Source organism: Leiobunum rupestre, chromosome 6 (genome assembly GCF_980474605.1).
Source record: "Leiobunum rupestre chromosome 6, qqLeiRupe1.1.hap1, whole genome shotgun sequence".
NCBI lineage: Eukaryota > Metazoa > Arthropoda > Arachnida > Opiliones > Sclerosomatidae > Leiobunum > Leiobunum rupestre.
This window is the reverse complement of record NC_143389.1, coordinates 13,119,570-13,143,471: the sequence shown is the minus strand read 5'-3', so window position 1 is coordinate 13,143,471 and position 23,902 is coordinate 13,119,570. Positions and strand designations below refer to the sequence as shown.

The following is a 23,902-nucleotide window of genomic DNA, read 5'->3' as shown; positions in this document are numbered from 1 at the left end:
ACAGTCTGTGCCATGAAGTACATGACCTTGGCGAAAAGGCACAAGAGCTCAAACGTTTTGTGACAGATTCATGAGTGTCTATTGGGGCCATTTCCGAAACAAACTGGCGAGCGAAATTATACTAACAAATAACAGGCTAGGCCAGTGCTAGTAACCGAGTTGTGTAAAATTGTTAGCTGATTTCATAACTTGTGTAATGTATGTTTACCTGACAAAATAGAAGGAATCAGAGAGAAGACGACCAGAAGGATTAGAGACACGTATATATCGAAATCTTGTAGAAGATAATTGATCAAGTAGGTCATTGCGATTCCTATTATCTGCAATAAAATATGGAGGGTTTAAAAAAAAACTCACCACCACGTTATAATTTTACATTAATTAACGAGAGCTATTTATAATAACAATCATCACCATCATCAGCTTAGACCCCAGTCATCTAGCGACTTTCAATACCATTAATTCAGAAATGGAATGGTTCAAAACATTTGCGACATAATTACTCGGTGTGCGTTCTGTATATGTTGACAGTAAACTATAATACATTTCGAACATCGATCGGCATATTAATGCAATGTACTTCACGAGTATACAGCTGATGCGAAAGAATTTTACACTTGGATTTTAGCCAGCTGATGAAAATACTTATTATTAATGTAAAAAAAATTTGTTGGTGCGAAATAATATTGTAATTTGATCTCAGATAAAGATGTATTAATTTTCAAAATATTGTAAATATTGCCTTTCTACACATCAATGTTTAATTTACGTTTTTCATGAAGTATGTTAACGAATTACGCCAAACACTTCAAAATTTTTAATTTTTGTGTAAATGTAGCGTTAGTTGTATCAAAACAAAGCGCACAAAAATATTTCGCTCACTTGGTCAATCAGTTGGATTGTAGCAATTATACAAAATTCGTTACTCGCTGGATATTTAATTATGAGTAGTTGATTTAGAATAATTCCAGATAAAGCAACGAAAATCATTTAGGAATTTTAAATCGCGACTTAATGTCCAAGAGTTAAGCCAATTTTTAAAAAAAAAGGTATATCGTTTTGGGTAATTAGTACTTTAATTACCTCAGGATAGTTACGATAGGACTATCGAAACAGCTCTTCTGGAAATTTAATTAAGATTGACCCCTGAGAGAGCGTAATAACCTAGTAATAACCAGTCCTTACCTAAGTTTGGATAAAAATTGCGTTGGTAAACGACTCATATTTATTCACACTACGATCATGTCGATTGGAGACATTGGATCAGTGTTTGATATACCGGTGCACCTGGGATAGAATATCATCTTATATCACCAGGAGTCTTGTAATAATGCCCCGCGCGAACGTCCTTAGCCCGGGCGAGTGATCAACAGATATGGGCAGCAGGATAACAATATTGCTAGCAGTCGGACCTTCGACGCAAGCCACCCAACTATCCAAAACACCCAGCAATAGGACGACCAGCCCCAATTCACGCCGCCGCCGCCGTTAAATGGTGTTCAACGCCGCCGCCGACAAATAAGTCGGCGTACGCCAATCGCACCGCCGCCGCCGATGGAAAATCACCGGCTCGGCGCCGTCGGTCAAAATCTGGCGATTTTGCGGGAAATTCGCATCCAAAGGAATCCGCGTTGATCCGGCGAAGGTACATGTTTCATTTTTATGTAAGCGTTATACTATAAATTTCTCGATTAATAAACGAGTTTCAATAACCACACCGCCATCCATCGACTTTTAAATTAACTATTAGGATGGTACTTGTCACAACAAAGGGAAGCCTCAGCTGACGTCATAGGCCACAGAGGTCACCCTGAGGTAGGACGTCAAAATAAAATCCTCGTCTGCCTTTTCGTCTAAATGCGCGTGTATCAGATATGATTGAAACTAGCTTATATAAAACACAAACACGAAAAAAGCGGCACACAAAAGTAAATAATTAATTGAAACATAAGCCGTACCGGAAGCCACCATGAAAAAATCAAACACGAAGGTACTCTTAATTTCTTTTCTTTGAATCATAAGCAGTACCTGGATACACAGTAATGATATATCTCAAACAGTACCCTAGCGAAGTCCACTGTACAGCGATGACTAACACTCCGTGGTACAGGCTCAATGAGTCACTAATAATCGAATAATGCGAGTACGAAATATTACTCGGCTTAGTCATTGACTCCCACTGGGGGTAATTCTTTTAACCTTGTTGTCATCATCCATATTACCACTATTGCCCCTCAAATCCTTCATGTTTAATTTTTTTAAATTGATTCAAATAATTATTTCATATAATTTATATAGTTTGAGTATTTAGCCGCCAGGCAGCGTTCAATGTCAAAATTCAACAATAACCGATAAAGCTTTAAAACAAAGCATTAGATCATTAAAAAATAAACCGTTTTTGTATAATCATATGCAACTGAATATATTGAAATTGGTTATGAGATAGGCGACTTAGTTAGAGGGGTAGCACCTAAAGCATGGCGCTCTTAATCTTAATATCAACACTCATCAAGAAGAGACAGTCGTATCCTGAGAAACGATTTCTAATTTTGGACTACTCATAAATAAAATACTGTGTTCTCAAGCTTCAACCCGGTAAAATGGGAAAAGAGGCTCGCTCCTAAAATAAGACGGTTTTTCAGATAAGAAATCTTTCAAATGAAATATAAGTTTATCTTAAAAAATCTTTCAAATTAAATATAAGTTTATCTTAAAAAATCTTTCAAATGAAATATAAGTTTATCTTACAAAATTTTCAAATGAAATCCCAGTTTATCTTTAAAAAATTTCAAATGAAATTCAAGTTCATCTTTAAAAAGATTCAAATGAAATCCAAGTTTACCTTAAAAAATGTTTGAAATGAAATCTAAGTTTATCTTAAAAAATGTTTGAAATGAAATCCAAGTTTATCTAAAAAATTTCAATTGAAATACAAGTTTACCTTAAAAAATGTTTGAAATGAAATCCAAGTTTATCTTAAAAAATGTTTGAGATGAAATCCAAGTTTATCTTAAAATATATTTCAAATGAAATATAAGTTTATCTTAAAAAAATTTCAAATGAAATCCAAGTTTGGAAAGTTTATCTTTAAAAAATTTTAAATGAAATCCAAGTTTATCTTTAAAAAATTTTAAATGATATCCAAGTTTATCTTTAAAAAAATTTTAAATGAAATCCAAGCTTATCTTTAAAAAATTTCAAATGAAATCCAAGTTTATCTTTAAAAAAATTCAAATGAAATCAAAGTTTATCTTTAAAAAATTTCAAAAGAAATCCAAGTTTATCTTTAAAAATTTCAAATGAAATCAAAGTTTATCTTTAAAAAATTCAAATGAAATCCAAGTTTATCTTTAAAAAATTTCAAATTAAATCCAAGTTTATCTTTAAAAATTTTCAAATGAAATCCAAGATTATCTTTAAAAAATTTCAAATGAAATCAAAGTTTATCTTAAAAAATCTTTCAAATGAAATCCCAGTTTATCTTTAAAAAATTTCAAATGAAATTCAAGTTCATCTTTAAAAAGATTCAAAGGAAATCCAAGTTTATCTTTAAAAAATTTCAAAAAATTTCAAATTAAATACAAGTTTATCTAAAAAAATTTCAATTAAAATACAAGTTTACCTTAAAAAATGTTTGAAATGAAATCTAAGTTTATCTTAAAAAATGTTTGAAATGAAATCCAAGTTTATCTAAAAAATTTCAATTGAAATACAAGTTTACCTTAAAAAATGTTTGAAATGAAATCCAAGTTTATCTTAAAAAATGTTTGAGATGAAATCCAAGTTTATCTTAAAATATATTTCAAATGAAATATAAGTTTATCTTAAAAAATTCAAATGAAATCCAAGTTTATCTTTAAAAATTTCAAATGAAATCCAAGTTTATCTTTAAAAATTTCAAATGAAATCCAAGTTTATCTTTAAAAAATTTCAAATGAAATCCAAGTTTGGCAAGTTTATCTTTAAAATTTTTTAAATGAAATCCAAGTTGATCTTTAAAAAATTTCAAATGAAATCCAAGTTTATCTTTAAAAAATTTCAAATGAAATCCAAGTTTATCTTTAAAAATTTTCAAATGAAATCCAAGAATATCTTTAAAAAATTTCAAATGAAATCAAAGTTTATCTTAAAAAATCTTTCAAATTAAATATAAGTTTATCTTAAAAAATCTTTCAAATGAAATATAAGTTTATCTTACAAAATTTTCAAATGAAATCCCAGTTTATCTTTAAAAAATTTCAAATGAAATTCAAGTTCATCTTTAAAAAGATTCAAATGAAATCCAAGTTTATCTTTAAAAAATTCAAATGAAATCCAAGTTTATCTTTAAAAAATTTCAAATTAAATCCAAGTTTATCTTTAAAAATTTTCAAATGAAATCCAAGATTATCTTTAAAAAATTTCAAATGAAATCAAAGTTTATCTTTAAAAAATTCAAATGAAATCCAAGTTTATCTTTAAAAAATTTCAAATTAAATCCAAGTTTATCTTTAAAAATTTTCAAATGAAATCCAAGATTATCTTTAAAAAATTTCAAATGAAATCAAAGTTTATCTTAAAAAATCTTTCAAATTAAATATAAGTTTATCTTAAAAAATCTTTCAAATGAAATATAAGTTTATCTTACAAAATTTTCAAATGAAATCCCAGTTTATCTTAAAAAATGTTTGAAATGAAATCCAAGTTTATCTAAAAAATTTCAATTGAAATACAAGTTTACCTTAAAAAATGTTTGAAATGAAATCCAAGTTTATCTTAAAAAATGTTTGAGATGAAATCCAAGTTTATCTTAAAATATATTTCAAATGAAATATAAGTTTATCTTAAAAAATTCAAATGAAATCCAAGTTTATCTTTAAAAATTTCAAATGAAATCCAAGTTTATCTTTAAAAATTTCAAATGAAATCCAAGTTTATCTTTAAAAAATTTCAAATGAAATCCAAGTTTGGCAAGTTTATCTTTAAAATTTTTTAAATGAAATCCAAGTTGATCTTTAAAAAATTTCAAATGAAATCCAAGTTTATCTTTAAAAAATTTCAAATGAAATCCAAGTTTATCTTTAAAAATTTTCAAATGAAATCCAAGAATATCTTTAAAAAATTTCAAATGAAATCAAAGTTTATCTTAAAAAATCTTTCAAATGAAATTCAAGTTCATCTTTAAAAAGATTCAAATGAAATCCAAGTTTACCTTAAAAAAATTTTCAAATGAAATCCAAGTTTATCTTTAAAAAATTTCAAATGAAATCCAAGTTTATCTTTAAAAATTTTCAAATGAAATCCAAGATTATCTTTAAAAAATTTCAAATGAAATCAAAGTTTATCTTTAGAAAATTTCAAAAGAAGTCCAAGTTTATCTTTAAAAAATTTCAAATGAAATCCAAGATTATCTTTAAAAAATTTCAAATGAAATCCAAGTTTATCTTTAAAAAATTTCAAATGAAATCCAAGTTTACCTTAAAAAAATGTTTGAAATGAAATCCAAGTTTATCTTAAAAAAGGTTTCAAATTAAATCCAAGTTTATTTTAAAAAGTGATTAAAATGATATCCAAGTTTATTTTAAAAAGTGTTTCAAATTAAATCCAAGTATATCTTAAAAAATTAAAATGAAATCCCAGTATATCTCTAAAAAATCAAATGAAATCCAAGTTTATCTTTAAAAAATTCAAATGAAATCCAAGTTTATTTTAAAAAGTGATTAAAATGATATCCAAGTTTATTTTAAAAAAGTGTTTCAAATTAAATCCAAGTATATCTTAAAAAATTAAAATGAAATAGCAGTATATCTCTAAAAAATCAAATGAAATCCAAGTTTATCTTTAAAAAATTCAAATGAAATCCAAGTTTATCTTAAAAATTTCAAATGAAATCAAAGTTTATCTTTAGAAAATTTCAAAAGAAGTCCAAGTTTATCTTTAAAAAATTTCAAATGAAATCCAAGATTATCTTTAAAAAATTTCAAATGAAATCCAAGTTTACCTTAAAAAAATGTTTGAAATGAAATCCAAGTTTATCTTAAAAAAGGTTTCAAATTAAATCCAAGTTTATTTTAAAAAGTGATTAAAATGATATCCAAGTTTATTTTAAAAAGTGTTTCAAATTAAATCCAAGTATATCTTAAAAAATTAAAATGAAATCCCAGTATATCTCTAAAAAATCAAATGAAATCCAAGTTTATCTTTAAAAAATTCAAATGAAATCCAAGTTTATTTTAAAAAGTGATTAAAATGATATCCAAGTTTATTTTAAAAAAGTGTTTCAAATTAAATCCAAGTATATCTTAAAAAATTAAAATGAAATAGCAGTATATCTCTAAAAAATCAAATGAAATCCAAGTTTATCTTTAAAAAATTCAAATGAAATCCAAGTTTATCTTAAAAATTTCAAATGAAATCCAAGTTTATCTTAAAAAATTCAAATGAAATACAAGAACTCAGGATTTTAAGAAAGGTACTTGGGGTTTTTTATATGTTATTAAAAAACAGTTGACTATAATTTATTCAAATATTTATCTTATCAACAAGATTATAATAAGCGAATTAATTATTCCCCCATTAGGAAATGGTTATTCCCTTTGGGAGTAGCTAAGGAGGAGTAATTTTTCACTAGACAAAATTCCACTTTCACTGGCAAAATTTAATTTTGACTAGTGCTGTTTATTTTCGACTAGTCAATTTTACTTACGTCGTGATTAGTAGATATCACTTCATTCATTATTGGCCAATGTTATAAGTAACATAATCAATGAACACAATGATTCTTTTGGTTCAATAAAATTTATTTCGAGCTTTCATTGGTCATTTTAAATCAGCTGACTAGATTTCGCAACCTTCTTTAATAATTTCGAGAACAATTTTCCACTCCTCCAAGAAAAAGAACAAGTCAAAAAATTCTGACTAGTTAAAAAATTTAGTCAAGCGCGCCACAGACGTCGCAATTCCTGCGTTAGATTTTGACGCGAGCCGAAAGTGTCACAATTCAATTTCTAGTTATCATATGTTCAGGACTGGTGGCCTGGTTAAACTGCGTAGGAGGGTGGTAGAAAAGCCCTTCTGGCACGTAAGCCAACAGCTCCCTACACTTATTATTACCGATAGATAGATTTGTTTCCCAGATGGTTGATTTACCCACCAGGGAGCAGAGATGAGGGAATGCCATATTCTGGAGCTCGCGCTCTTCTCATTTCGTATGTCAGCCAACACTACAGGAGCTCTTTGAAGAGTGGAGCGTGCCCATCTTTGTCTGGGAGAGCGGGGGAGACCACACCACGTTAAAGCTTGGATTAATAATAGTAACACTTAAATTAATCCAAGGTGAAAGAGCGCCTTCACAGACATAAACAACCATAGATATAAGAAATGTATACAAAGGTCTAGATAAATTTCGGGGCGTCTAAGCATAATATAAAATAAGGAATTGACACCTAGCAGACACCGAGGAAGGCACGTGACCAAGAGCGTGAGCTCTCTGAGCATTTTAGTACTATGTGCTTGACCTTGCCGCAGGCCGTAGTCTTTAGACACCATCTGTTGGTGACTTTTATTATAATTTTTAAGCAGGAGACAATGGCTCTCGGGACGATAGCACGAGCTTTCTTACCGATAGAAAGCGCCTTGTAAGGATAGCCGGCATAAATTACGCGTTCCTGCTAGCTGTCACCTCCGTATTCACTCCCTTTGAAATATATTATCTAGACCTTTATATTCGTTTCCTATATCTATGTAGAAAACCAAATTTTCATAAAAGTTAAATTTTTTTCTAAATATGTTCCCTTGAGCAGAATCGATAGAACAAGTTGGAAAATATAATGGTGTAACCAAAAACCTACTAAAGATTAAGCCTTAGTTCTCAAAAATAATTTTGGAATTTCTATTCATAAATATATTAATAAATTACAAACCAAATATTACCTCGACGTGTTCCAAATAATAAATAAAAACGATGTAAAGAGTAATCCAAGCCAAAACTACCAAAAATTAAAACCAATCCAAAGAGTATAAATCTTCTAAAATCTAAATGCTTTGCAGAAAGCTACAAGACTCCGTTTATTTTATCTTGGTAAGCGATAACTTTTTAGGTTTATACGTTGCCTTTGTTATTAACGGTAATAGCGTAGGCAACGCTTCAATGGTATATTAAGTTATAAATTTGGTCGTAGTCTTTTTATTTAGTGTGGGGTAACTTTCCGTTAGCGGTGCTGCCAATACAATTTCCCCTAATTTATAGGAAAATATGGCAAAAGAATGAGTCGCAGATCTAGTCGCGAAAAGTTTAGTCTAGTCAAAATCGTTTATGACAATATCAGTGTTGGAAATAAGGCGGTGGAGTCGGTCAAAGACCAGTTTATTTTGGGCTATGACCGGTAAACTAAATGGAATCTGGTGGGTTCACTGGCCAAAATGACGTTTATTTTTAATCAAAAGTAGTATTTCTATTTATATAATTCTGTACCGAAAAGCGAAAATGATAAAAAAAAGTTGTGCTCGCAGTCTGCCACAGCCAATTAAATTGCGTATTTTTACTTATTTCCACTCCTAAATAGAGCGTATTTCCTGGCATCCGGCAATAATGCAATTTTACGTTTTTCTGCTTCAATCAGTCAGATTCGTCGAGCTAAATGCAAATAGAAGAATATGTTTTTGAAACATAAGAATATAAGGCTTTGATGCCTATCCTGCAATTTCTTTATGGACTCAAGAAACAAAAAGAAGGCCAAAATGGAGTGAAACTGTAAATAGGGATATTTTTTAAGTAGGGGGTATAGTGGTCACATTAACCAGTACTTTTAAAAAGCTTATTTCCAACACTGTCTTACATCCGTCTCGTTCCAATAATAATAATAATGATAATAATAATAATCAGCTAATCTCTTTAAACTGGTGGCCGGGTTACAATGCGCACTATTCTGTTGTAATACTTTCGGCGAAGTAAGCGACAGAAATTTGCATCACTCGCGATTAGACAATTTTTAATTTTGCGATTGGTTTACAAGAGTCGTAAAGCTGCCATTCGGTTAGTAAAACATCGATTGGTTGGTTTGAGCGTAGTTCATTACTCTACATGGATGCCTCGGCTAGTGGGGTTACCAATATTGGAATAGGAAAACCGAAATGTATTTAAATTCCCCTCATATACTTAGCTCAAATTCCATTGAATCAGTATTTGATATACCGGTGCACCTCCGATATCAGTTCATTCTATATCACCGGGGTCTAAAAAATTTAAATGTACTTGCCTCGAACTCCTTATTTTCTTGAAATCATTTAAGCCCCCAATCTCAAAGTTGTTGATAATAGCGAGAGTTGCGACACAGATTTTATACTATGTAATATATTTATTTACAGGCAGGAATAAATAACAAAGGAGAACCCTATGAACAAAGCGGAAAAAAATAACTCAGATTTCATTTTAGAATCGCAAAGTCGAGCAGTTGGTTCGTATATTATTAGTTCGTACAACGGTAGCACAACATTCAAGACATCCGCTATCATCAAGGCCAGATCACGAACCACTTGGTGATTTTCTCCCTCGCGCAATATGACGTTTCGGACAAACTGGTCGAAGCTTCCTGTTATAATATGGAGTAAGGCTATCGCAATAATAGAAAACGTTTTGCGCGTTGTGACTTCTCTGTCTTTGTTGGATAAATTAAGGATGACCACTGTCGAGACAATCTCCGTGATGGTGAAGAACAGTTGGTGGTTCCACTGGCTGTAGAAGTCGTCGTTCCAATAATTGACGTAAATCCACCAAGAGTAGTAGTTAGAAAACATTGATGTGCAATAGAGGATTAACATTGACAACCGAAGACGGCGAAGGAGTAACAGAGAGGTCATGTAGCGGACACTTTCGTAAAGAGTGATTATCCCAGCTACAGTTAGCAGCCATATTTTGAAAAAATTGTCAGTCGCGTTGAAGTACATGTGCTTGTAAGAAGCGACGCGTTCTTCATCTGAACCTGGAATATAAATAAAATGTGATGCGTTAGTACGTGAATGGTAGAGAACCAAGGAAGTTTTGTTAGACTGAAATTCGAAATTAACAAATGTTTAAAAAAGGGCTTTTTCTAAAACGTTATTTTCAATTTTCAAAATGTCTTAATTACTAGTTTCTTCTTTACGTTTAAGATTTTTACCTCTCCTATGGGACATAGTTCCCCGTGGAGGGGTTTTTCAACCACGGTGTCTGTCGGTGGGTGTGGGTGTCTGTGGGTGTGTGTGTCTGTCTGGGCTGCGAACGTGTCGCATTTTCGGAGCAAAGTGTAATCGCTGCGTACGCAGTTTCTTCGAATTAGGGAAAAGGTTTTTCCAAAAGCGCCCTCTTTTTGTCATTGGGTCTATTATAATTTTCTTTTGCGAATTGTGATTGTACGTGAAGAATCTTCGACGTTTGAGACGGACCGAGAGCTGTGGGTTACGGTCAACGTCTCAACGTCTCAACGTCCAAATGGCAGGGTTTCCACCAAGTGTTCACGGTTTACGTCATAAAATCATTTTGCGATCGCATCGGGCGGGTTTCGAACCCGAGCCCTCCTGCATGACAGCGAGTGTTCTACCACAGAACCATACACGTTACGGTTCATTGAAAATTAAAAGCTCAGCTTAAGCGGATGAGTATACTAATAGTTTTTAAAGTCTTACATTTTTTTACGTATGAAATTTAAAGGTCAAATCTTGTTTTAGCGCAGTCAGCAGAGATAAGAGGGTTAAAGGGTAAAACCCGTGGGTGGTCCACTTACTTAGTTTTTTGTCTATCGGTATTTTTGAACCGTTAAGGGTAATTTATAAATACAATTACAAGTGGTATACAACGCGCTTTTTTCGTTTTGCTTACTTTACTGCTAAAGCCTAGAACACACATACGTAAAAATCGAACGGAAAACCAAACTGAAACTAAAACGCAAAATTTAATTATGTTGCGTTTCTGTTTACGTTTCCAGTTTTGACACACACTTGAAAACGTATTTTGTTTTTTCGGTCACCATGGCGCCATCTCAAATGCTAAATTTTAAACCAGAATAAATGATTTTATAATGGCGTCCAAAAACCATTTAGCAGTCTTTAAGCCAAGGCTTAAGCTCTACGTGTAGAAAGGTTCTTAACTCCTATGATAAAAGTGGATCCAATGGCTTGCCAAATGTGTGTTTTTTTTTTTAAATATTGTATCCTTATAATTGGGATTTTTTCTCTCAAAAAGGCAAGGGTAGTTCCTTACGTTGTAAGCCGTGTATTGCTAACGGTAAAGTATTTTTCGTTTTTCCTTTCACATAATTTTTTCAACTTTCGGTATTTGGGTTTATTTATTCTTCATTTCAAAGTTTTGGATTAACTTGTTTCTTGGTTGAATATTCTTTTATATTGGTTATTTTTTTTGTTGTTTAGTACGTCTAACTCACTGTTGTAACTACTTAATTTATAATATTCTAAATAAATTAAATTCGGTTGTTTCGTCTCAATTATTTTAATTATAATAAAAATATTATACCGGGCGGGATTGAACCGGGATGACGTTTTTAGTAAATAACTCTAAATTGCGGAGATATATTTTTAAGGGTCATCTCAAGAAATTAATACCACTAGGGACAATTCTTCCGAGGAGAGGTATATTTTGGCTTGCTAACTTGTCATTAATGTAGTAACGTTGGTTTTATATTTTGAGATATGCGCTGTTGTTTAGCCTTCACTATTCAGTTAAGGTTTTTTTTGTGTGCGTTATAAGCCGGGAATTGTTAACGGTAAGGTGTTTTTGGTTAATTATTATAATAATAATCATGTTTCAGTTCTATCGTATCTATGGTACATTCTGCTACTTCGACTATTTCTGCCACTTAATTTAGAATGCTTACAGCCCAAAAGCCCTTGAATAGCCTTGAGCAATCTTTGAGCAGAAAATATCTGCTTTGGCTAGTAGATAATAGATAAGTTTGTTAAGGCAGTACTTGGAAATTTTCTCATACCTTTGAAAACGAAATCCCAGCAGGTATTGACGCATTGGCGTCTGTCAACCTTCTCTTCGTACAAGAAGTAAAGAACCGCGATGTGAGCTGGCGGGATCAAAGCCGCTGACAAAAAGGCCACGAATTTGGAAGTGGCGACTGTATCGACCAACATTGCTAACTTCAAGCTGCTCTACAATGACAACGACATTATTAAATAAAACATAACACGCTCCTTTTAAATATGTAAATATATCGTACCTGTCAAGAAATATCGCCTTATTGGAACTCTTTTTCTGAACAGGATATGTTCCATTGAACCTGTAAGAAAATCAACGCTATTAATCAGGTGGTCGCAAAAATTTATGCATGAATAATAACAATTGGTAAAATGGAACAATAGCCCCGCCACCCCCTTTGCCCCCCTTTCTCGACCCCCCTTAAAGTACTTTTTAAGGAGATTCCAATGGTGCGAAAATTATTCCCCGCAAAGCATTATTTAAAAAGTTAATTAAAAAATGCCCATAGACTATACCTTGGCGGCTGACGGCGCCGCGCACTCATGTTGGATGAGGTAGGACTGATGACGTGGACGATTCTTTAAATTCCTAGATTTCAATACTTTTTGGATAACGTAGGACTGATGACGAAAAAGAAGAAGGCTGAAATGCAAAATGGTACTAACTTAATAATAATCAGCTAGGTTAATACCCAAAGGCACCACCTTAGGCCTAAGTCATCAAGCGACTTTTGAAGCCTTTAATACAGGTGGCCGGGTTACAGTGCGTAGGAGGGTGGTGGCAAGCCCTGCATGCCACGCGATCGAGCCAACAGCTCCCTACACTAACTATTACCGTTAACCTCAACAAGTTTTTATGGAAGGGGAAACCGAAGAACTCGGGGGAAAACCTATTAAATCAGTGAGGAGAGAACTTGCAAACTCAACGCAGGGATCGAAAGTGCTAACCACTCTGCCACCCCAACTTTTAAGGGTTGGGATTTTCCCCCGTATTTCAACGCATTTAAGGCTTTTTTAATCATACTATGTCATATTATATGTCTTCTGTGTGATGTTGACTTATACAACGTCGAATGTATTCTAAGTAATGGCGCCTGACGGCGCCGCGCTCGAACTCACTTCGCTCGAGCGCTGGGGGCGCGCGGCGCCTCCCCAACCCCATACTAAAAAAGCTATGGGCCATCTATAACGCAACCTAGAGGACAGCACCAAGCCTGACGCATCAAGTATAGTCAACCCGATATTAATACAACTAACCTAATAATATAAATAACCTAACCTATTTTCCCCTTCAAAACCCCTAAATTCGTTGAAATACCGCGAAAATACCGAAAATAGTAAGTTAGTAATGTTTTGCATGTCCACATTTTTCTTTTTCGTCATCAGCCCCACGTTATCCAAAACGCATTAAAATCTAGGAATTTAAAGAATCGTTGAATACGGTTTGGGAAATGTTTCTTTCCTACCTATATAGTAGCCCGCCGTCATTTTAATCCTGTAACAAAAGCTTTGTTTCGGGCACCGTCATTTTAATCCTTAGACCCCACGTCTACTACAGCAGCATATTTCGAAAAGATTGTGGTCCTACTGGCGCCATCAGCATATTTCGCGAATATTGCAGTCCTACTGGCTCCATTACCACTCCCAATAAATAAAGAAAGGCTGATTTTCGACCGGGAAAAAACGGCGCGACGGCGAGCTCTCTTCGCCGCGGAGTGAATTCTACGCCCCGAACCGTTCGGTTCGTACATCATTAAATTAGAATATCTTTAAAATTATTTATTTGCGGCTTATAATTTTTGCACCATTAGATTCCCCTTAATAAGTACGTTGGTATGGTGTAACTAAAAAGTGGAAACTAGGTGGCGGGGCTATTGTTCAAAATAGCCTAACAATTTGTGAATGAAAAAGAGAATTTCCTATAATTTATGTACTACGAAGAATGCAAAGTAATTTTTTGCATTCAATTGATTGTAAATATTTTAACTCCATCAAAGTTTTATTGTGCATTAGCGCGTTGTCATCAACAATTTAGTTAAGCTAAAAGATAAGCAATAAATGATATAATTATAATACAATAAGTATAATTGTGAAATGTTTTTGGATTTAAGAATTCGAATTTAAAATCGATCAACGAATATTTAAATGCCAATAATCAAAGATCATCCCAATATGTTACATCAAACTCTTGCGTTGTTCACCAAACAATAAATGGATTAACAATAATTTGCTAATAACATTTTGATATATGTTCTCTATAACTAATTTAATTGAGAGACAAAAATACGGGAACGATTAATTTTGAAATCCATATTTCTAAGTTCCTACGTCAAAGGTGACAGCAAGAGGACTCACGATTTACTTCCGAAGAAAATTGTACTAATAATATCATTCGATTGTTCAAACCTCATTTCAGTTGGGCCTAGTTAAGATAAGTATAAATTGTTTCACCCAGAGCTAAGAATAATAATAAAAATATAACCATAACACTAACTAGTCATTCTAAAATACTGGTCAAGGGCACATTTCCTAAAATCACCTATATTGCATTTCTAAAACTGATTTATACAGTAGATCTTTCTGAAAATTATGAATTTGATTTCTACGGTAGGAGGGTTAACAAGGTAAGGCACTATCATAGAACTACCCCGTATGTAAATAAATTATGTTGGTAATGGTGTTCCGAGATCAATTTAAATTTGTAGCTGGTAAAAGTCGCTAGCATACTTGGGCCTAAGGTGGTTCCTTGGTTATTAGCCTAGCTGATTGTTATTACTATAATTATTATTAATAGGAACACAGAGTTTCTGGTCTAATTTTAAAATAAATAATTTAACCGAAAATTTCCGGAAACAGAAATTGAAGATAGCTCAAAAACATATTTAGTTTAGAAGTAATTAGCTGATTAATGATTCAATAAAAAAATGCCACTGTAATAAAAATAAATATGGTTTTCAACAACATGACTAAATATTTTTTCAAACAGCTAAAGTCAAAATTTTCTCATACAATATTTGTAGAGCATTGAAATATTTGACCATATTATGCACTACTTATGATTATTGTCATTTTTAGAGCACCATTAATGTAATTACCTTAGAACGGCTTGTTCATGCACACGAGTAGGTAGAAAATGAGAGTTGAGCCCCACGTGGATCTATGATCCCTATGGGGATCCATAAGGATCATGCGTGGATCTGTCCCCATAAGAATTGAACGTGGATCTCTTCCATAGAGAATCAACGTGGAGCAAAAATCACCGACTCGAGTTCGTTCTCTTTCCCAGCTCGGCGCCGGTAGAGACAAAGTACGAAAGAGTCCGTTGAAATAATGACTTTCCGAAGCCTCAATTCGGCGTAGAATACCGAGCTTATTAAATAGGCGGCTTCCTATTTCTTTACGCAGAGGGAATGTACCTTGAACGTGTTTTATGGCGAGAGAGACGAAACATTAGCTATATGCTTAAAATAACGGGGAGCGAATTCAAGTGGAGGCTAAAAGAGGCGACGAGAAGCAATGTAAAGCGAAAGAACGGTAGACCTTGAAAAACGGATCCTCGGTTACGGAGTTTCTCCCTTTGCCGGAAAGGGATCCTATATGAGTTATTTAACGTGGTTTCCAATATCCGTCGTCCGTCGAATATAATCGCTTTTAGGAATAAGTCTAAACACGTACTCCATCGAAATATTTGAAATTTAAAAACATACAATATTAAAATAACGGGGAGTAATTCGTATTTAATCCACACTGACTTACACGAAGGTCGTACAAAGGTCGTGTATAAAAATGAGAGAACTGCCCCACGGAAAATGCATTTTCCCATAGGATTGTACAGGGAATATATGATTCCCCGTTGATTCTCTATGGGGATTTAATCAACCTTGAACGCCCTTGAAAAGTACCGGCTCAAAGTGGTTGCATTCGCCGGTACCGAGAATTCGAAAGAGACCGTCGAAAAATTGAAACGTCAAATCGAAATAAGCTCTCATGTTTCGGCGGGAGTAAAAGTACGAGAGTGGCAACGGGAGTCATAGTCGAGCGTCGAAGACGAACGTGGGGAATCGAATGATTTCGAAGCTTCAGTCGGCAATCTAGCCGTCTAATGTATACGGCGTTTCTAATTTCTACTAGAAGCCGATAGTTCTTACGAGCGGCTCGTCGACGCGTCGAGCCTAGGGGTGCAGAGTCGCCTTTAAGTCATCGTCATTCAAAGCGCTTACGAGAAGGTGAATCCTCATTCAATAACAATGGGGAATCAAAACGCCCTTAAAAAGTTTATTCGTGGGTTTCGTTACCGTTCTTTCACGCTCGGTGTGGGAGGAATCAGAGAGAGTCTTCGGGAGAACCAGGATAATTTATACGCTATCGAATTTCTTTGACGGGAAAAAAATATTTCGCCGGTGTTTTTAATAGAAGCCAAAATAAACGTGCGACAAACTAAATCTCCAAGTTTGGGCTTGATTAATAATTATGGAATTTCTCGTGAAAAGAAAGTAAGTAGAAGGAAAGTGAGGGTTTGACATCGATCCTAGGATCGAGGATCGAGGATTTAAGGGGTGAAATCGTCGAAAAGTCAATGTATTTAGGGTATTTCTCGCGACGATATGTTTTTTCGTATATCAACATATTATGTCCAGGCCAACTTGTTCATTTAACTCCGCTTATCTCGAAAGACACTTGAACGTATATCTTATCGCGTTTTATGGTACGGAATAAGTTAAAATGATGTAATGATAACCTCGGCGGCGCGTGCGCGGATTACCCCTGAGGACGCGGTTAATTTGAATTTAAGAGTGTTTTGACGTCATGGAATATTCGTTGTTAAAGTAGAATGGAAACATTTTTAAACTTCATTTTAATATCATTGTAGTACTTAAATATGCTTGGCACTTGAATCTATATCACGAGTATTTTTTTTTTAAACGAATATTTCAAGTTTAAGTATGAGAAACGTATCGTTCTCAAGTATTGTAATTGTACACGTGATTCCGTATGAGGACCGGATAAATTCCTATATACGTAACGCGATACACTTCAAATTGCGTATACGTAGAATGGAATTAATTTTAAACCCCATTTTAATAAATAATATATCGAAGATCAATAATTTCAGAGTATAAAAAGGGAAAACCGTATAATAGTTTGACCAGATTTCGAAAGTTCACCATCTGTATTGTATTGGAAGTGACTGCGAGGAATCTAAAAATGTAAGTAGGAATACTCGGTGATAATTCTTAACTTTGTCTTAATGTATGTATTTTATAGGAATTGTTCATTTCCTGTGTCTGCTGACAAAGGGTTAATCGTTTATTTTATAAATTAATTTATTAAATTAAAAAATATATAAATATAATAAAAATTAAATTACATAAATCCATCGGAATTGATTTGCGGGTGTTCGGGGATTTGATATACATCGTTAACATTTCTTATTGGACGAGGGTACGTACGTTATAATGCTATATAAAAATAATTTTTATCTAATTGTGGTAAAAAAAATAGAAAAAATGTAAATAACTTATAAAAAGTTTTAAAAAAGTTTTGATATATTTCAAAATAAAATATAAAGAATAAAGAAATTATACACTAAGGTTTATAGTATAGCTAAATATTAGTTATTATTTCTATAGTGAAATGGCATCGAATAATCTTCGATCTTTATCTGGAGAAATTGATACACCTTCATCAATATCTATTACAAATTCGGTAATCTATATAAATAAAATAGTTTTGTATTTATATTATATAGTTACATAAGTAATTATAATTTATTTATATTTAGATAATCGGAAGTAATAATGAATCTATTGAATCCAATGTAAAGAAAATGCATCAAGATATTAACTTGGAAAATCCAAAAGATGATTCACCAGTAAGCAGTATTCAGATAATTAAAAATCATAAACAAAAACCGACTGATTACGGTGCATCAAGAGATTATATTTGTATATCTTCGAAAAAAGGTGAATCATTAAACATCAACAATGCGGTAATTTACTTATAATATATTTTATATGAAAATAATTAAAGGTTTTATAAATGATTAATTTATATTATAGATTATAGGTGGATCTAATAGCAAAATAGTATACGTCCAGGTAAAGTATTGTTTTATTTAGAAGTTTAAATTTTAAGTTAATGGTTTATTTTAGAATAACTATATGTTAAATGATTTATTTTAGAATAGCGTTGATTCATATGGTGGTAGGACAACATTAGAAAGTAGGTATATTGATTTAAAAAAACTATCGATTAATTAAACATTTTAATAATATTTTTACATAGCTTCGATAGTATCCAGAGATTGTACGATTGTTATTACAAAATGAAACTAATTTATTTTATAATCTTATTTGAATTATTTAACAATAAATATAAAAAATTGTTTTGTTTTGTATTTAAATATACACATTTTCATGCAAAAAAAAGTTTTTTTTTCATTTTCTAGTAAGCGATTCTAAATTAGTTATTTTAACTCTTGCTAATACTAATTCCTAGCCATTGTATTAGTAAGCAGATTTTTGCTCGATCCATTGTTACGTTTGTTATATTTTGTGTGATATGGTTAATGAAAATAAAAAAAGGTCTCGACTAGCTCATTTCAAATGGGTATACGAATACGTTAAATTACATTCCGATATACAAATATATACTATTTACGTTCAATACGTTTAAATAGCTTTCTAAAATGTAAATATAGGTAGTAAAATACTGCAAAAACCTCTGACTCTACGTTCAATACGTTAAAATAGATTTCAATACGTAAATATAGGTGAAAAAATACTAGAAAAACACGCATACTTTTATTTTTTTTAATTTTTGGAAATACACAACATCCACCAGTTACTTCGCAATATGACGAACTGGCTGCTCTCTTTGTCCCTAACATATCACAATTTAAACACAAATATATGCGTGGTTATGCTTTTAATACACCTGGTGGAATTCTTATACTCAAAATTCTTTTAGATTGGAAATAAACAGCTTTGCGGTACTTCAAACAGATTGAGTATCCGTCACAGTACCATGCTAGCCCTCCGACAGTTGGAACATGAAAAACTGAACCGTCACAATATATACAGAAGTAGCTACCAGTTCTTAATAATGACGTGATTCCGTCTTTCTTCAATTCTTCGACAGATATTGCATTCACTAGTGGTAAATACACGCGTGGTTATAAATTCATATATAATTCTTATAATAGTTTCTAGTGAAGGCTACCATTAATTAAGAATTAACAACATCACCAAACTTTAACATTACAACTAAATAATTAAATATAAAAATAATGTAATTTCTAAGCTAGCTTTAAAAATACCCGAAAACAATCTTACTTTTGAAAAATGACTCTTTAATGTCATAAATCGTCTGTCATACTCGGAAACAATTATTTGATCACTGATGTCGTTTCTAATATTTCTTCAGCTTTTAAAGAAAAAAATAAATACTCGAGAATGGTAAAATAGTCTATATTGAAATTTAAAGTGCGTTTAAATTGAAGTGATTCTTATTTTGGATTCCACTTTCACAATGGGAAAAGCGTCTTTCTCAAATGTTGTAATTGTACTAATAGATTTGATTTTAAGACCTATTTTAATCAATAAGATAGAATCGTTCAATACTTTGCGGGTATCAAAAGAGGGACTCTTTCAAATGGAAATATTTTTAAACTTCATTTTAATATCATTAGCGTGTAAGTGGTTCATGTGTCCAAAATTGGACCGCAAGTTCAGATATGCAAATACATAGAAAAATACTATAAAAAAACATCTAAACTCTACTTTTAATACAATACATTTGATTATCATATTTTATACCTATATTTACATATTTAAATTGTTACGCATACGTGGTTCCCATTTAATATTGGAATATTTATAGTAATAAAAGGTAACTTTGTAGAAAATAAAAGATATTTTAATTAAAACATTCCTTAATGTATTTATTGTCTAAAAATATTTACAATATTTATAAATTTTTAGATAGAAAAATTCTACTAAAATCCCTTTTTAAATTTGATAAAATAAATTTCCGATATGTTAATAGCTAGAATAATAATAATAATATAAAAATTACTTATTCTACTTTTAAAACGGCATAACACAACTCCGATACGCAAATATAGACAGAAAATACTAAAAAAACTCTTTACTCTACGTTCGATTCGTTAAAATACATTTCCGATAAACATATATAGATAAAGAAATACTACAAAATTTAAAAAGGTAGAAAAATACTTCACATTAACCATTATGAATTTAATCTTACAACATCCTCCTCATAGAGTAAAACATATTTGTTCAGAGTCGGCGATATTCGTCAGTTTTCAACAGATTATAGGTCTTATAAAATATATAAAATATGATACACAGAATTGTTTTTTTTTATCTTAAAATGAAATATTTTTATTTCGTAATTAGCAGCATAGTTCAAAATCGGATGAGCTATCCGAATCTGTAATGTGATTAATGTTTTTGTTCAACGCGGACTGGGCCATTTTTTCCAAATTTATTAAATGGTTGAGATCAGCGTCGTCTTCGACTCTCTTGATTTTTCTGGTCTTCAATGGTGCGTTCGCGTCCAATGAGCGTTTCTTTTTTGATTTTTGGGGAATTGTTGAAGTGGAAGGGGTAAGGGAACCGGAGAAGGACGTTATTGGTAGGGAGATCTCGGACGATTTAGATAGGGGCGATGGTAGATCGGTGGCTTTTGTATTTTTTAGTGGGCTAGACGATGGTGGTGGAGATGTTATACCCATTAATATTCTAGCAATATCGTCATCCTCCTGAGACACGGTCGAGTCTTTGATGAAGATTCTTTCAACCTTGAATGACACAATTTAAATTTATTATTTTCCTAACAATACATATTTATATACATCTAAGAATCGATATTTACCTCAACATAGGGGAACGCCATTCCTAGTTTTTTCCTCCAATTCTCAAGGACCGCGTTAAAACAAACGTGTACGTCGATATAGTTCCCTTCAAGGTTTTGAACATACTTCACCCAAAATTTCGTTGGATGGGATCTTTTTACAATTGCGTCAAGAACTCCGAACTTAATTTTCTCGATTACTTGGTCATTAACGACTTTGGGTGAATAGCGTAAAATGCATATAGCTACATTTACGTCGACGGGGTGCTGCATTGTCCGCTCTATTTTTTTTAAACTTACTACGGGAGAGGAACGAAGTTCTATAATTTTCTTCCTTCGAAAACTGTCTTTATATAGGATACTACTCCGCAATAAGTTTGTGAATTACCATATAAGTGTACTCTTTAAATACTTGAGATAAGCGGCGATAAAGAAACAAGTTGGTCTTGAACACAATATGTTGATATGAGAAAAACAAATCATCGCGAAAAATATCATAAATACATTGACTTTTCAACGATTTTACCCCATTTCACCCCTAAAACCTTTTGTAACAATTCCAATATGTAATTATAAGTATAAAATACGATGAAAAAACAACTTGACTATATTTTAAATACGGTAAAATACAATTCTTATACACAAATTTAGCCAGAAAGATACTATAAAAACACATAAATGAAAATAAAATGAAATTAGTGTGGATAAGATTTGTAAATATCATTTTGAAACTAATAATTATCACGCTTTATTTAAGTCAAACAATTACATTTTTAAAAATGAAAGACGTTAAACAAAATAGAAATTTGTAAATTTTGTAAATATTTTAAGACAATAAAGAAATTAAGAGATGTTTTAATTAAAATATCTTTTATTTTCTGCTGCCTCAGAAGTGCGTCAGAAATATTTTAAATATTGTAAATTTGTACAAAAATTATCTCCAATTGGCTATCGACAGAATATTTTACACGGCGAGGAATTGTTCACTTACTCGTATACAAACTAAGACGTTAATCAAAATAATATTTTAAGTCAATACATAAATTAGGAATTGTTTTAAATAAGAATAGTCCTTTTATTACTAAAAATATTTCAATATTGATATTTATTGTCGTATTTTATAACTATATTTACATTTTTTTAAATTTTATTTTGCTTATTTACAACACTATCTTTAATATATAAGTTTATTCCTAAATTTATAAGCTTATTACAATTGACATATCATTTTCGACTAATCTTACAAAAATTCTTTAAGAAATAATATTTGTAATAGGAAAATCGTGGATGTTAAATAACTTGAAATCCCGTAAGCCTATGTAGTATTTTTTCTAGCTATAATTGCATTTCGGAAATATATTTTAACGTATTGAATGTAGAGTATAGAGATTGTTGTGGTATTTTTCTTAATACGTGACTGCACCGGAAACGTCAATGTTATTCTCTTTATTAATCAAGCCGACTCTGAACAAATATGTTTTACTCTATGAGGAGGATGTTGTAAGATTAAATTCATAATGGTTAATGTGAAGTATTTTTCTACCTTTTTAAATTTTGTAGTATTTCTTTATCTATATATGTTTATCGGAAATGTATTTTAACGAATCGAACGTAGAGTAAAGAGTTTTTTTAGTATTTTCTGTCTATATTTGCGTATCGGAGTTGTGTTATGCCGTTTTAAAAGTAGAATAAGTAATTTTTATATTATTATTATTATTCTAGCTATTAACATATCGGAAATTTATTTTATCAAATTTAAAAAGGGATTTTAGTAGAATTTTTCTATCTAAAAATTTATAAATATTGTAAATATTTTTAGACAATAAATACATTAAGGAATGTTTTAATTAAAATATCTTTTATTTTCTACAAAGTTACCTTTTATTACTATAAATATTCCAATATTAAATGGGAACCACGTATGCGTAACAATTTAAATATGTAAATATAGGTATAAAATATGATAATCAAATGTATTGTATTAAAAGTAGAGTTTAGATGTTTTTTTATAGTATTTTTCTATGTATTTGCATATCTGAACTTGCGGTCCAATTTTGGACACATGAACCACTTACACGCTAATGATATTAAAATGAAGTTTAAAAATATTTCCATTTGAAAGAGTCCCTCTTTTGATACCCGCAAAGTATTGAACGATTCTATCTTATTGATTAAAATAGGTCTTAAAATCAAATCTATTAGTACAATTACAACATTTGAGAAAGACGCTTTTCCCATTGTGAAAGTGGAATCCAAAATAAGAATCACTTCAATTTAAACGCACTTTAAATTTCAATATAGACTATTTTACCATTCTCGAGTATTTATTTTTTTCTTTAAAAGCTGAAGAAATATTAGAAACGACATCAGTGATCAAATAATTGTTTCCGAGTATGACAGACGATTTATGACATTAAAGAGTCATTTTTCAAAAGTAAGATTGTTTTCGGGTATTTTTAAAGCTAGCTTAGAAATTACATTATTTTTATATTTAATTATTTAGTTGTAATGTTAAAGTTTGGTGATGTTGTTAATTCTTAATTAATGGTAGCCTTCACTAGAAACTATTATAAGAATTATATATGAATTTATAACCACGCGTGTATTTACCACTAGTGAATGCAATATCTGTCGAAGAATTGAAGAAAGACGGAATCACGTCATTATTAAGAACTGGTAGCTACTTCTGTATATATTGTGACGGTTCAGTTTTTCATGTTCCAACTGTCGGAGGGCTAGCATGGTACTGTGACGGATACTCAATCTGTTTGAAGTACCGCAAAGCTGTTTATTTCCAATCTAAAAGAATTTTGAGTATAAGAATTCCACCAGGTGTATTAAAAGCATAACCACGCATATATTTGTGTTTAAATTGTGATATGTTAGGGACAAAGAGAGCAGCCAGTTCGTCATATTGCGAAGTAACTGGTGGATGTTGTGTATTTCCAAAAATTAAAAAAAATAAAAGTATGCGTGTTTTTCTAGTATTTTTTCACCTATATTTACGTATTGAAATCTATTTTAACGTATTGAACGTAGAGTCAGAGGTTTTTGCAGTATTTTACTACCT

At 31.6% G+C, this 23,902-nt stretch overlaps 2 protein-coding genes across 2 annotated transcripts in view; both read right to left on the bottom strand.

The window, feature by feature from the left end:
• LOC149939314 (uncharacterized) overlaps window positions 1-23,902 on the bottom strand; it is a 40,448-nt gene that overhangs the window by 2,098 nt on the left and 14,448 nt on the right. Inside the window, exons 2-4 of the mRNA XM_090179108.1 lie at window positions 12,198-12,257; window positions 11,958-12,124; window positions 9,344-9,959 (exon numbers count right to left, since the gene is read on the bottom strand). Of these exons, the coding sequence (XP_090035234.1) occupies window positions 9,344-9,959; window positions 11,958-12,111 (770 nt within the window). The 5' untranslated portion in view covers window positions 12,112-12,124; window positions 12,198-12,257. The remainder of the gene's footprint in view (window positions 1-9,343; window positions 9,960-11,957; window positions 12,125-12,197; window positions 12,258-23,902) is intronic.
• On the bottom strand, window positions 20,372-20,919 carry LOC149939315 (uncharacterized). The gene is made up of 2 exons (XM_090177475.1): window positions 20,854-20,919; window positions 20,372-20,779 (listed from the first exon to the last, which is right to left on the bottom strand). The coding sequence occupies exons 1-2, from the start codon at window positions 20,872-20,874 to the stop codon at window positions 20,372-20,374; spliced, it is 429 nt and encodes a 142-aa protein (XP_090033601.1). The 5' UTR covers window positions 20,875-20,919.

Excerpts from the sequence above, each read along its gene's own strand:
- LOC149939315 (XM_090177475.1), bottom strand. The coding sequence starts at position 20,874 with ATGGCGTTCCCCTATGTTGAG. Across the intron at positions 20,780-20,853 it reads TGGCGTTCCCCTATGTTGAG|GTTGAAAGAATCTTCATCAA; the intron begins GTAAATATCGAT and ends GTGTCATTCAAG.